At 39.3% G+C, this 13,042-nt stretch overlaps 1 protein-coding gene across 1 annotated transcript in view; it reads right to left on the bottom strand.

Moving 5' to 3' along the window:
* The window catches only part of diaph2 (diaphanous-related formin 2), a 410,316-nt gene that overhangs the window by 61,213 nt on the left and 336,061 nt on the right, over positions 1–13,042 (bottom strand). Inside the window, 2 exon segments of the mRNA XM_028589075.1 lie at positions 2,643–2,778; positions 12,054–12,218. Coding sequence (XP_028444876.1) covers positions 2,643–2,778; positions 12,054–12,218 — 301 coding nt within the window.

Raw genomic sequence — 13,042 nt, 5'->3', positions numbered from 1 at the left:
AGTTAGTTTAACACAGCACAACCCCTCTAGAAGTAGGAAAGACACGTTCATCCAGGCGAGTTTAATCTCATTCTCACGTTAAACGCAACATGCAGGGAAAAGGAGACAGGAGGATTAATGTTACTGGCTACGTTAGCCTTTAGTAGCTGTGTTCCTTTGTGTTACAAGCCCAGGTTAGCTTAGCCTTATAACAATGGTAAGAGGAATTAACAAGGCCTCTTTGTGCCGAACACTACCTTACTGACGCTCAGCGTGAAATATTGATGTGAAAAGGCTCCTCAAATAACTAACTCAAAATATCTGAAGCACACATAGAATTTTAGAAAAGAATGGGAGAGAAAAGCCAAGAGTCTCAACCCTGTCAACTGGAGAGAAGTAGAGGCAAGTAAAAGAAAGATGTGCAACACGAAAACACTGACTATCCTGCTATGTGTGTTCCAACCAAACAGCTTAAAGAGTAATGGACAGAATATACAAGAGCAAAACAACAAGCTGCTGTAACGTCCAACCTGCTACTGGCTCAAATTCAGATTACCATTCACAGGATCCATTTAAAGAGCTCCGCATTTGATTGTCCTTTCTCTGACTGCATCTCAAGTTAGTACATAGTAGGGTTGCACAATATTGACAAAATGTGATATTGCGATATCGATTATGAATATTGCGATATATTAATTTCAATATTTTTAAACATATGTAAAATTACAAAAGTTACAGGAAAATGCATCAGAATAGATTCATAACAAATTAAACAAGTGTTCTTACAACACAAGGTTTATTTCAACTGACATATTGGACTGGTACAACATGAATAAATAAATAAGGACCATGTCTACAGAACAGGACATGTTTTACTGGTTGTACAGTATAAAATATATAAATAAAGAGAACAGGACACAACTTTTCTTTCTCTTCTCTGATTCGTTCCGTTTTGTTGTCTCTATCTATCTCTTCACTTACACTGTCACTCTGTCGAAATATGAACATACGTCACATGGTCCGCTCCATAGGGTTTGTCACGTAGTGGACCCGTGCACTGACATGCACTAACATGCGGCACGGTAACTGGCCAATGAAACACGATCATTATAGCGTTTCAAGCGGGCTCTAAATCAAACATAACTAAGCCACACAGCCAACGGATAAAAAAAATATTGCATACTTATTGCGACACTTTGGCTATATTGCGATAACGATATTTAGTCGATATATCTTGCAACCCTAGTACATAGAAAGGAACTATTCAAGGTTTAATGAAAGTGTGTAGTCAATACAGGTAAGAACCTTGACAGTAAAAAGCAGCCTGGGTTTAGCACATCTTGAATTTAAAAATGTATGTATTTCATAACCGCCAAGGTCATTGTGATTGCGACAGTCCAACGAGCTAGGTGATGGTGTGGAGGACAATCCCCACTATCTCCAAGGCTGCAGGCAACGTTACCCATGTCATCCTCATGTTTTATTCATGTGAGTCATATTATGGCATTCAGAACTGAGATCAAAATCTGCTCTGGCAGAAATATTTAATATCATACCTACTTCTCGACCCCTCTCCATCTGGTTAGCCAGCATGAGAGAGAGGGGTAGACAGACTCCTTAAGCTCAGCGATGTTGGATTATTAAAAGTGAAGCTTTCAAAGAGGTCACTGCTCAGGGAAAAAAAGAAAAAAGAAAAAGCTGCAGCATGCATCAATTATCTTGGAGAGTTTGTGGAATACTGAAGACTGTCTTGTCACATTTCCCAATGTGGTTGAGCTCCAGTGAGGTCCTTGGCGGACGATGACATTTAGATGCTGGTGAACTGTGGAAATCCCAGTCCGTTTGTCAAAGAAATGGACACAAGCCCTTCAGGCTTGAAATTCTTTCTCAATGTCATTGGCATAACTAGACACAGGCATCCAGCTCAGTCACTCTCCTTTTTCATGTCTGAACAACTGCAACTTACTGTACACTGATCAATACACGGTTTACTGGCATCGCTGAAGGACAATAGAGTAATTCCAATGATTCACAACAATTAATATAGCACGCTGCCCGCAACCAGTGTCAGACTGGAGGAATGATAATTTTTCTGTTGTGTTGCTTGAACATGATAAAACGAATAACAACTGCATGATCGTGTTGGAAGTGCAATCTAGAGCCAATTTCCGCCTTTTTTGAAAGTTGACCACAGCTTCCTGTCCACACAATGTGACCTACATATTGCGTGCCACTGCCAGTTCTATAAGGACTTAAACAAAGTCTTTGTAAATATAAATGACAATATTCCAATAACTTTCACTACTCGAGAATTAAAACACCATGACTTTACATGTGTTAAATGTTTAGAAATACATGTGCATATTACTGCAGGAAAGAATGTTTCTTTCTATGTGAGCAAATGTACCATGGGGAAAAAAAACAAGCTAAAAGTAGCATAATCTGTCTGTTGTTTGGAAGCATTGCATTGGCTATGGGAGTAAGTATAGCTAAAAAAGATGACTCCCCCCACTCCGACACATTATCCTCTTCCTTCAGAGTTCAAATCTGTCTTAGGCACAATTCCATGAAACACCCTTTCTATCCTCCTGTTCTCCTCGTCCTTACTCCCCACCTGCCTCCATGTCTCTGTTTCTGCGGTGGCGCAGGGAGAAGTAGCATACCTTTGTTCATGTCAATCAGCTGCTTCTTCTTCTGCTGGCGCTCCTGCTTCTCCCGCTCTGCTTTCTCCTTCGCCAGCTTGGCTCTCTTGATCTTCTCCTCCATCTCCTTCTTCTTGTGGTTCTCCTTCACGGCTTCCTGATGAGGCAGACACACACACACACACACACACACACACACACACACACACACACACACACACACACACACACACACACACACACACACACACACACACACACACACACACACACACAGATACAATCAGAATCTTATACTGTATAGTGTTCAGAAGCGGCAGCATGCCATCAGCAAATTCTTATTCAGAGAAGGGTTTGATAGTTAGAGATAAGCTGTTGGAATAAACAATATATCATGCCTTGTGTATGAGTTTTTTAATACAAGCATATTTGTCTGCAAGGACTCTGAACTGCTTTACATATTTTCAGACAGACTTCGTTGTCAATAATACATCAATATGGTCCTAAAAAGGCTAGATGATCATCACACATGCACCATGCTAGTACTTTCACAATATGAGGGAGCCATTGCACGAGAAAAGAAAAGTGTAGCAGCAACGTGCCAGTCTCTGAGGACAGAGACAGAGATATCATCCTTCTCCTACTTCGTGACTGGCTAAAATGTCAGGAAGGAGTCAGAAAAAGAGAGATAATCAACGGTACGGATTCAGCCTTTACAAATGTGTCAGTTTGTTCTTTTGCCAACAGAGAGTAAGATGCAAACATGTGACCTTTGGAGACAACAAAATGTTCTCTCATCCCAGGCCTGTGGCAGAACCCATCATAGGTGCTGTGAGAAGTCATACCGCATGTGTATGCATGCATATATCCCTGTGTGAACATGCTGTCCATTGGCCCCTTTGTGCTTCTGCTCATCGGTGGTGTCCCCCCTTATATATGCATGCGTGTGTGTGTGTGTGTGTGTGTGTCTCAGTAAGTTAAGGCATGGCCCTGTCTGTGCACTGATATAATAAGTGGCGACAGTAGGCCCCCCCATCTAATGCCCCTGTGGTCCTGATGTGCATGCCGTGTTGGCAGCTAAGACAGAGGGATTACAGGGATTGTGGGGAAGGAACAAGGAAAGAGCAGCTCATGATGCCAGTCAATAGTAGAGCTTTGCTCCATATCCAAGGACACGAGCCCTCATTGTCACTGTCTCCTTGTTAGATGACAAGGGCAATGAGCGAAAGAAAGAGAGAGAGAGAGAGAGAGAGAGAGAGAGAGAGAGAGAGAGAGAGAACAGAATAATAAGGACTGAGTGTGTTTTTGTATCATGTGCATTATGAAAACATTGTGAAAAAAATCCACCTACATTTTATCACCACATTGAGGTTATGTAAATGATACAGTTACACTCTGAAAGGGCTATCGACTGTGTGCACTTTGCTGTTGTTTTGAATTAGAGTGGATGACAGCTGTGCTGTACATTCAGTAATGAAACAGTTAACTTGTGCATTTTGTTTAAGTGATGGGCAGCGCTGGCAGCACGAATCACATTGATTTCTGTCCTCATTTACTGGCAGGACTCAATTCATTTTGGAAGTAATATCACTGCATTGCTCAACAACTACAGCATCAGATAAGATAAAATTATGCAGATTACAAACAAAATCCTGCCGGCAAAACTTATTTTAAACAAACAACTAATTCTGACTGTAAACATAATTATGCAATGCAATTATGTTGCTCTAATCACACAGCACTACTAATTGCCATAGCAACAAATATGTTTTCAATGATCTCTTATTTTTCCCTTTACCATTCTCTTTGACAGCCTCTATTTTGCTGTTGGCAACAACTGATTGTATCTGGTCTCATTTCCTTGCCAACTCTGTACATTGTAGGAGGACATACAAGAGATAAACAATCCTCATGAGATGTGTTCGAGAGATATGCATACAGTATGTTGTGTTCAAAAATAATCTTCAGTACAGAGAACCACATTGAAACCCCATCGGGACATGAGACAAAAGGTCTGGTTCCTCTCAAATATTCTGTATAAATGTTGAAGAATGTGTTAAGAAAAAGTCCCATGCATCTTGTTTTGTCTTTTGAGAACTATCATTTACTCAATTACAATATGATTTGAGGTGACCATGGAAACAAGTTGTTTTTGGACTCACACTAAGGGCCCTATCTTGCACTCAGCGCAATTGCCTTTGTACACCATGTATCATTCCTATTTTGCACCTGACGCACAGCGGACTTTTCCCTCCACAGACGCACGTCGGTAAATTAGGGAATGTATTTGCGCTCCCAGGGGCGGTTCAGCGAAAAGAGGAGGCGTGTTCAGGCGCAAATGTTCCCTGGTGATATTTTGCAGTTTCAGAAAACAATTCTGCCACAGACCAGGAAAAACCTGGTTTAAAGTCAGTGGTGCTAGTCTAAAGTCAGTGGCGCTAGTCTAAAGTCAGTGGTGCTAGTCTAAAGTCAGTGGTGCTAGTCTAAAGTCAGTGGTGCTAGTCTAAAGTCAGTGGTGCTAGTCTAAAGTCAGTGGTGCTAGTCTAAAGTCAGTGGCGCTAGTCTAAAGTCAGTGGCGCTAGTCTAAAGTCAGTGGTGTTAGTCTAAAGTCAGTGGTGTTGGTCTAAAGTCAGTGGCGCATTATTCAGATGCTATTTTAGGGGCGCATGCTTGGCCATAATGTAGCGTGCGCAGAATGTGCATACACTTTGCTTCTCTCATTTTTTTTGCAAACCATACATTTACAAGGAAAAATATTGCTGAAAATGCACTTCAGTTTGTTTGGATAGGTCAGGAGGCACTTTACAGTACAGTCCTCAAAAAGTCGCAGCATTCTTTGTGGCTTGTTGTGTTTTACACAACATTTCCATGAATCATGGATGTGTTGATGACATAAATGAGGAAATATTAGAGGACTTAAGGAGACGTGATGTTGACACTCCGGCGGGATTGGACACTTGAGGGTCCGGGAGTGGCAATGCGCGATGCGCTCCTGAGCGGGTGGACGGAGATGGAGTGGGGGGAGGAGGAAGGGGCACAACAGGTGCAGGTGGTGCGTTTGGAGGCCCACGCTCCATGGCTGCAGCAATCCTCTCCAGACTTGAGGAGATGCGCCCGAGAGGCCGCAGCAACATCGCCACCCGGTCATGATGGGCATTTATTACTTTGCCGCATCCCGGACAGCTCCCACTGGCGTGCGCCAGGCAAATCCACCGTTATAATAGTATTCCGCCATGGAACAAGCGCGCCTGCTCTTAAAGGGAACGTGAGATGACGCTCTGATTGGTTTATTGCACATTACGCCCAAACCACACCTAGCTACTTCAGACCAACCCATTTTAGATTTGCGACGGGCGCAAGAGTCATTTATCCTACCGGTATAATAGCAACAGCGCCCGAGATCCGCCCACAAAGCTACTTGCATTTCACGTTTGATACTTGTGTTTCAGATTGTTAAAATAGGGCCCTAAGTCATATGTCCCTTGTTGAAGATCATCACTATAGTTATAGTGCAACCCAACGTGAGCTTAATTATTTTTCAAATGAAAACAACCTACAATAACTTTGATCTTCTAATTGAGCAAGGTAAAAATATATAAACGAGACACATATTAACTCCCACTCACAGGAACAACTGGGCGCAGCAGGGTTTATTCAAATGAATTGTATGTATTATCATTGTTTATGTCAAATATTTAGTTTTAACACATACAGCGGTGTAAATCAGAGCATGGAAATTTATTAAACACAATAATCACTTACAAGGTTTTAGATAGATTTTGATCATATCGCATGGCCTTCTTTAGTAAATACAACTTGGAACTAAGTACTTAACTTCAGTCTGGTTTTAACTGTTATTAATGTGCCTTAGTTACCAAGGCTGACATTTTTACTTCAAGTATAAGAAATGTTGGGAAGCAGAAAGAAAAACATTAAGACCCACTTTGTTTTTACTAATGGCTAATGGCTAATACTGTAAGGCAGAGGATTTTGTTAGCAAAATAAATAATCCAATTAAAAAGAGAAAGGGAAAAAAAAAACAGTATAAGGAATTGAAGAAAAGATACAATAAAAAGACCACGTTAGAAGTGCAGCACTTCAAAATAACCCAATAGTCCAACAGATCCTCCCTTTCCAGGTCTGTTCTTTTAATAATTCATGAAATGTGTTTGCTGTTCTTCCTTGACCCTGCACAACACGATACATCTCCCACAGCATGGCTTCCCTCTCATACATACAAGTTTGCCATGAGGGAGCAATGAGTATTTCCAACTGCTCAACTTGCACCAGTGATCTCACACAGAGTGTCACTGCTATATCTCATTTGAATTTTACAAACACTACAGCGCCTGGGCTTTAAGCAGCAAATGTGTTTATTAGCCATCTGTTACAGTGTGTGCCAGGATGTGGGGGAAAAGGGGCTTCAAGAAGTTATAGGTTACAGATTGTGAGACTTCTGCTCTGTGGTATAGATGTATTCCCATATTGATAGGTGACCTCCAAAATCTGGTGCAATGACGTTTATGACTGTGTCATGCTGGTCTGACTGAAAATACTGAAGAAACATGACAGTGATTCAGCAAGAAGGTGGGGGGAGTTCCACAGCCAGAGCATCATCTTCAGCATTATCACCATGATTATGATAATTTGTCATATTGTGAAGGAATTAGCAAGCTTTAGAAATATCACATGGGCTCCAAAGTGGACGGATACACCCGCACACGCAGCCACACACACACAAATAATCATTCTAATCTCATAGATGCTCTATCTTGCTACTTTGCGAATTCAGTCTGGGTCTTTGGGTCTTTTTAGAAAGTCACTCAATTAACAAGGAAGACTGTTCATCCCAGCCCATCTGCTGCGCTTTGATAACTCATTAATGGAAAAATCCTCATCCCCCATGCTCCTGGTCAGGATTACACATGCAGACTCTGCGATTGCATTTCACTCATACTCTATTTCAGAATATGGCAGCAGCATTAAATTAACAAATTGTTGGACTCTTCGAATACTTTCTTCGTGTGCTGAAATCAAATAATATTCCATTGGCCGGAGAAAAAAAAAGAGAATAGGACGGGAGTAAGGGAGAGAAAGAGAATGAAACAGAAGGAAAATAGAGTTAATGGATTCTCTTATCAGTTACATTCAGTTCTGTGAGGACTGTCTGTCAATGCGTTTACTCAAATGCCTCATGTCGGTCGGGTGCATTAAGCCCTAGCTTTTTAGTAAAAGCAATTTAGGGTGACTGTATTGCAATGGGATTCTTTAATACTGCAGATGCTTTGTGCTGTGAATGCATTACACAGGGCAATGCAACAAAGACAGAAGTTAGCGAAGATGTTCTGTCTCAGTCAAACAACTCAATGTCTCAATATTGCAATAAACGTCTGAGGCATACCAGGCATATCCAGAAGTTAAATTCAAGGATCTTCTCTAAATTATTAACTGCCAAGAAGTCACTAGATTTGCCATTTGGAACAAATTAGTAATGGTTGATGTAGGTCGACACTGTCAAAGATAAATAACGAGCAGACATCTCCCTAAAATTTGTCACTGAAAAAAAGGAGGAGGATGCTGTAAAGGAGATAGCTCAGTTTTTTTTCACAGGGTAAGAAAATAAAAAAAAAACCACGTTCAAGTAGAAACAACCATTGATTCCTTGTGCTCTGCAAGCAGATGGGATTAGCCTTTCTGTCAGCAGAGCTGAGGAGCCACAAACTATAAATAATATCTGAAGAATATGGTGATTAAAGGATTGTTTTTATATGAATACATTAACTTCTAACCAGCTCTCCTCCCAATTTCAACCACAAAACTTTATCCCACTCAGTTCCCTCCCCTTATCCATAGCAGGGAAGTTTAAACCAGTAATAAAATATTCATATGCAGCTATTTGCTTGAGAGAATAATTTATTTTCTTGGGTGGATGCCTCTTTTAGAGATATGCAACTCTGAAATCCTTGAGGGAGTGTTGTGTTGTGTGTTGGTGCACTTTGATCAGTGGGAATGAAAAGTCGGTTTCAGATGGGGATCTGAGTAAAGAGAAGAGAAGGATTCAGACAAGGGGACCTTGCTATTCACGTTAATGGATTGTGAAGACTGAGAGCATGCCTTCTGGACACCATGTCATCATCCTGACACCAGGGATTTTTGGGGCGGTGCCAGGAGGGATGGATAGACTGTAGAAGGTGGAGAAGCAAAGACACTTGATAAATGTTTAACAGACTTGGCTACTCAAGTAAAAAGGAACTCCTGGTTTGTTCTGAGATGACGTGGTGTTTACCTTGTCGTTAATATTACCTCTTTAACAACTAATCTGCTTTGCCCTGTCCTTAATTCACTGCTCTCAGTAACCACATTTTATTTCTATAACACTAGCAAGAAGCAGAAGGAATGTTGAGTTTTACTTTGATCCACAGTAAATTAATATTCCACATGTTCCTCAGTTGTCAACTTTTTTCACTTGTGTGTTCTCTTTCTACGTTTATTGTAGGGATTTGACAAAAATGTAAATGTTTCATATAATCAACACTGTAAATTGTGTTATAGTGTTTAAGGTGAAGTGTTTATGGAATACATTATTTCATCAGTAAGGCACTGACATTATATATCCTCCTATTCTGAGCTACTTTCAAAATAAAGATTTTAATCTGTTTAAAACTTTTTCATTTTCTTACAGCTCTCAAGTCAGTGCTAGATGTTTCTTAATCAGTGCTGGTAGGGAAGACAAGGTTCACAAGTATCTACTCTTATGTTATCGTCTCCAGGTTTAAGCATCTGAAATTCAGTATGCTCAGGTAAATGACAGTGAGCAATTTTGTTTCCAATTTGGATGTATAGTTCAGTATAGTAGGTGGAAAAGCACTAACAATATGTTTTTTTCTTTTAAGTCAGATGCATTGAAATTCAGGGACCTGGTGGCATTTATGACTGCACAAACAATATACTGTACAAAGCAAAACATAATTTACTTCCTGGCAATATAAAAAAAAAAAAAAATGTTCCTGGACAATGAGGGGGTACAACAAGTCCTACGACGATATAGATAGTTTATTGTTATGTTTTTCAGGGGAACACAGTTTCGGTTTCTAACATAAGATGAAAATTTATTTTGAAACAACATTGTGTTCACTCCAATCTTAAAAGTATGTGCACATCAGTTTGTGGGGTGGTTTTGTGGAAAGGACTGGGGATAGAAATCAAACAAAGTTAAAATAAAATATCATACAGTTTAAAAGACAGGTTAAAAAGTTTTTTTGTGAGGTAAAGAAATAAGGAAGGGGAATGTAAAGCACACTAATGTAATGCTGTTGTTATTGGTTTCCTTTTTTTCTTTTTCAGATTCGTAGTTGGGTAGTAAATTATTATATAGACGACAAACATTGGTTTAGTTGTGGGAATGGATGCTGGTGCATAGAGTTGATTGAGTATTAATGGATTAGATACATATAGAATAAGGGTAAGAGTAGATAAGCATGATTTTTCTTCCTAATCATTTTAAGAGAATAAATGTTAATTTGTTGTACATATTCACTGTTCTTTTCTTTAAACATCTATATATTTTTAAATAAAGTTCAATTCAAAACGCACAGTCAGCTTCTATCTATACTACTTATATCATAATTAATACATTTATTTACTTCTGCATTAACAGAAAATTAAAATCAAAGAGTCTCGTTTGTGACCTTTTGTATCAAATCTTCATATGATATAAATACAGATTTAAAACGTGCCAGATCCAGCACGTTGATTAGACCTAAATTATCTTGAATAAAACAAAAAAAAAACTCCTCTGAAACACATTTTTTGGCAAGAGAATAGGGTAATATTTTACATTATGCACTTTAAGCCTCCCTTAAGTTAAGATACTGCACATGTAAGTGGTATATAAACATTTAATAAATGGTTTATAACAGACCATAATGTAGTTATAGTGAGAAGATATGAGGGCATTGTAAGTGTTTTTAATGTACATTATTTGTGAGCAATTATAACTTCTCTTATGAAGACATACTGTGTATTATTACGATTGTGTTTTATTATATTTTTATACAGCAGCCTCCACTTATGGTTGTCTTCACAAGACCTATATTCATAACCTTCCACACTCCGATGGCTTTGAAGGAAAGGAAAAAGAAAAACTTTGGTGACAAAAAAAGAGGTTTTATCTGTGATACCTGAAAAAAAAAAAATCTTTGGCAGACGCAGTGGCATTATGACCTAAAAAAAGATGACATATGCAAGGAAATCACACAGCAGGTGAGTGCGGTTACATTCTTGCAGACAACAGTGCAAGAACTTAAAAGAAAAACTGAAAAGGATGTCAGGGCAAACCAAGGGAATATTAAGACCAAAATAGGTGGCCAGAAAATATGGTGCACTCTCCCAAACCTTTCTGTCAGTTTTAGATGAGGAAAGTGAAATCATCCCCAAAACTGAAACTAGCAGCTGATTGGCATAAAAACACAAATCTTGATGACTGACAGAGAAATATTTCTATTGTCATTGCTCACTTCCAGATTACAGTTGTATAATGTCTTCTGTGGCTCTGGAGCAGATACAGTATGTCATAGCACATGCCTTCAAGGGTTGGTCAGAGTGAAACACAGTGTAAACATAATCTCTGATATAAAAATAAAAAATCTTATCAGTTTAGATATTCTGTTGTGGTTCAAGTATGAAAAATGTACATTTGTAAATTTGAAGCATAAACAAACTATACATATACAATTCTGACATGACCTTCACCTCAGCTAAAGGTTTAGAGGAGCTGCCTAACCTAAGTGGCCAAAGCAAAATAATGGCACAGAACATAACATAAAATAGCATATTTTTTCATTTGTATTCCATAACCAGTCGTCCTGGAGGGAAGTGAGGCTGCATGTTATCTGTACTTCCCCAGGCATATTTACTTTGAAGTTTTATTTTACTCTGCCTTGCAGATAGAGGTTGTAACGAGCAACATGATGTGATGAAGATTGTTCAAATGTAATGTTATTGTGATACAAAGTAAGAGGTAATCAGCCCATGTGTGTTAAGTCTGTACGTTTAAGTTAAAATATTCTCAATCATATGAATAACACTGTTTATCATGCTGTAACAATACCTATACAAGTTTAAGATATAACTATAAATAATGTAATACAACTGTCAGTTGTTATCTCTAAACAAAACATTTTATTGCTAAAAGTACAACACTGTAATGTTTACACAGGTTTTTCCATCAGTAAGGGCCTACTGAATGTCTGATGAAAGTAATGTACATGTGTGGGTGGTGGACGCTGTCAGTCTGTGTGTGTGTGTGTGTGTGTGTGTGTGTGTGTGTGTGTGTGTGTGTGTGTGTGTGTGTGTGTGTTTGTGTTTGTCTACTTTGACGGAACCGTAAACATTAAACTTTTCATGTGCACAAAGCATAAACTTTATACTCACCATGAAGAGTATGCGGAAGTTGGCCAATTCTCCGAAGAAATCCTCCACACTGACCGAGTGGGGGTCAAAGGCAAAATAGCTGCCTATGCTCTCATAAAGCTTTTGCATGTTCTTGTGCATCGTCGACAGTTTGTCATACTGCTCCCGTGCATGCTTGGAGAAGCCGTGAGAAGAACAGAGTCAAGGAAAAAGGACTAAAACATATCTCAAACACAAAATATACTTTAAAGCTACTGTAATCATAAATATAATGACACCTCACAAATATGGTCAGCTGTGACAAAACAAGCCATTATTAGAAATGATCACTTCAAAAGCTCATCATTCAAAAAACCCATCTATGTCAAGGTCAACAAAACAAAACACTGTATAAAGAAGGGTGAGAGACAATCTAATGTGCCATTACAATAACCTCTTTGACTCACTTTGGAGTCAATGGCATGGTGCGCTAATAGCTGCAGCCCTGGAGTAATGGAAAGGTGTTTTGTAGTCACCAGCGTGACTCAGATGGTTGCTGGAAAAGCGGATTGCAGTCATTGTTCTATTGTTTCTCCCAACAACAGTGGGGTCAGGTTGTTTTGAACCTCACAGCTCACGTCGCACTGTGTAATTTACTGAACAGGCGAGCACTTTTCTCCTGGTGAATGGCTATTGACAGCTGGCATCAGTTAAGCATTATCACAGCAGCCATTGACCTCATGGAGACTGTACTTGGACACTTCAAGTATCACACGCCCTGTGTGGGATGAATACGACAACCTCACACAACACACACAAACACATATGCATCAACTTGTATATGTGTACATGCTTGCAAACACAGTCAAAGAAAAAGAAAAGAAAAAGATCCACAATTCATCAGCAATCGTGGCCAACACGTGCTGTGCTTCAACCATTTTCATCTTCCTTCTATAGAGGCTATAGTTGTTTAGCTATAATATCTGTAATAGCTCAATGCTTAACACTATAATTTGGAATTCAATTTGGTT

Source organism: Perca flavescens, chromosome 10, assembly GCF_004354835.1.
Source record: "Perca flavescens isolate YP-PL-M2 chromosome 10, PFLA_1.0, whole genome shotgun sequence".
NCBI classification, from domain to species: domain Eukaryota; kingdom Metazoa; phylum Chordata; class Actinopteri; order Perciformes; family Percidae; genus Perca; species Perca flavescens.
This window is presented reverse-complemented; position numbering and strand designations above follow the sequence as displayed.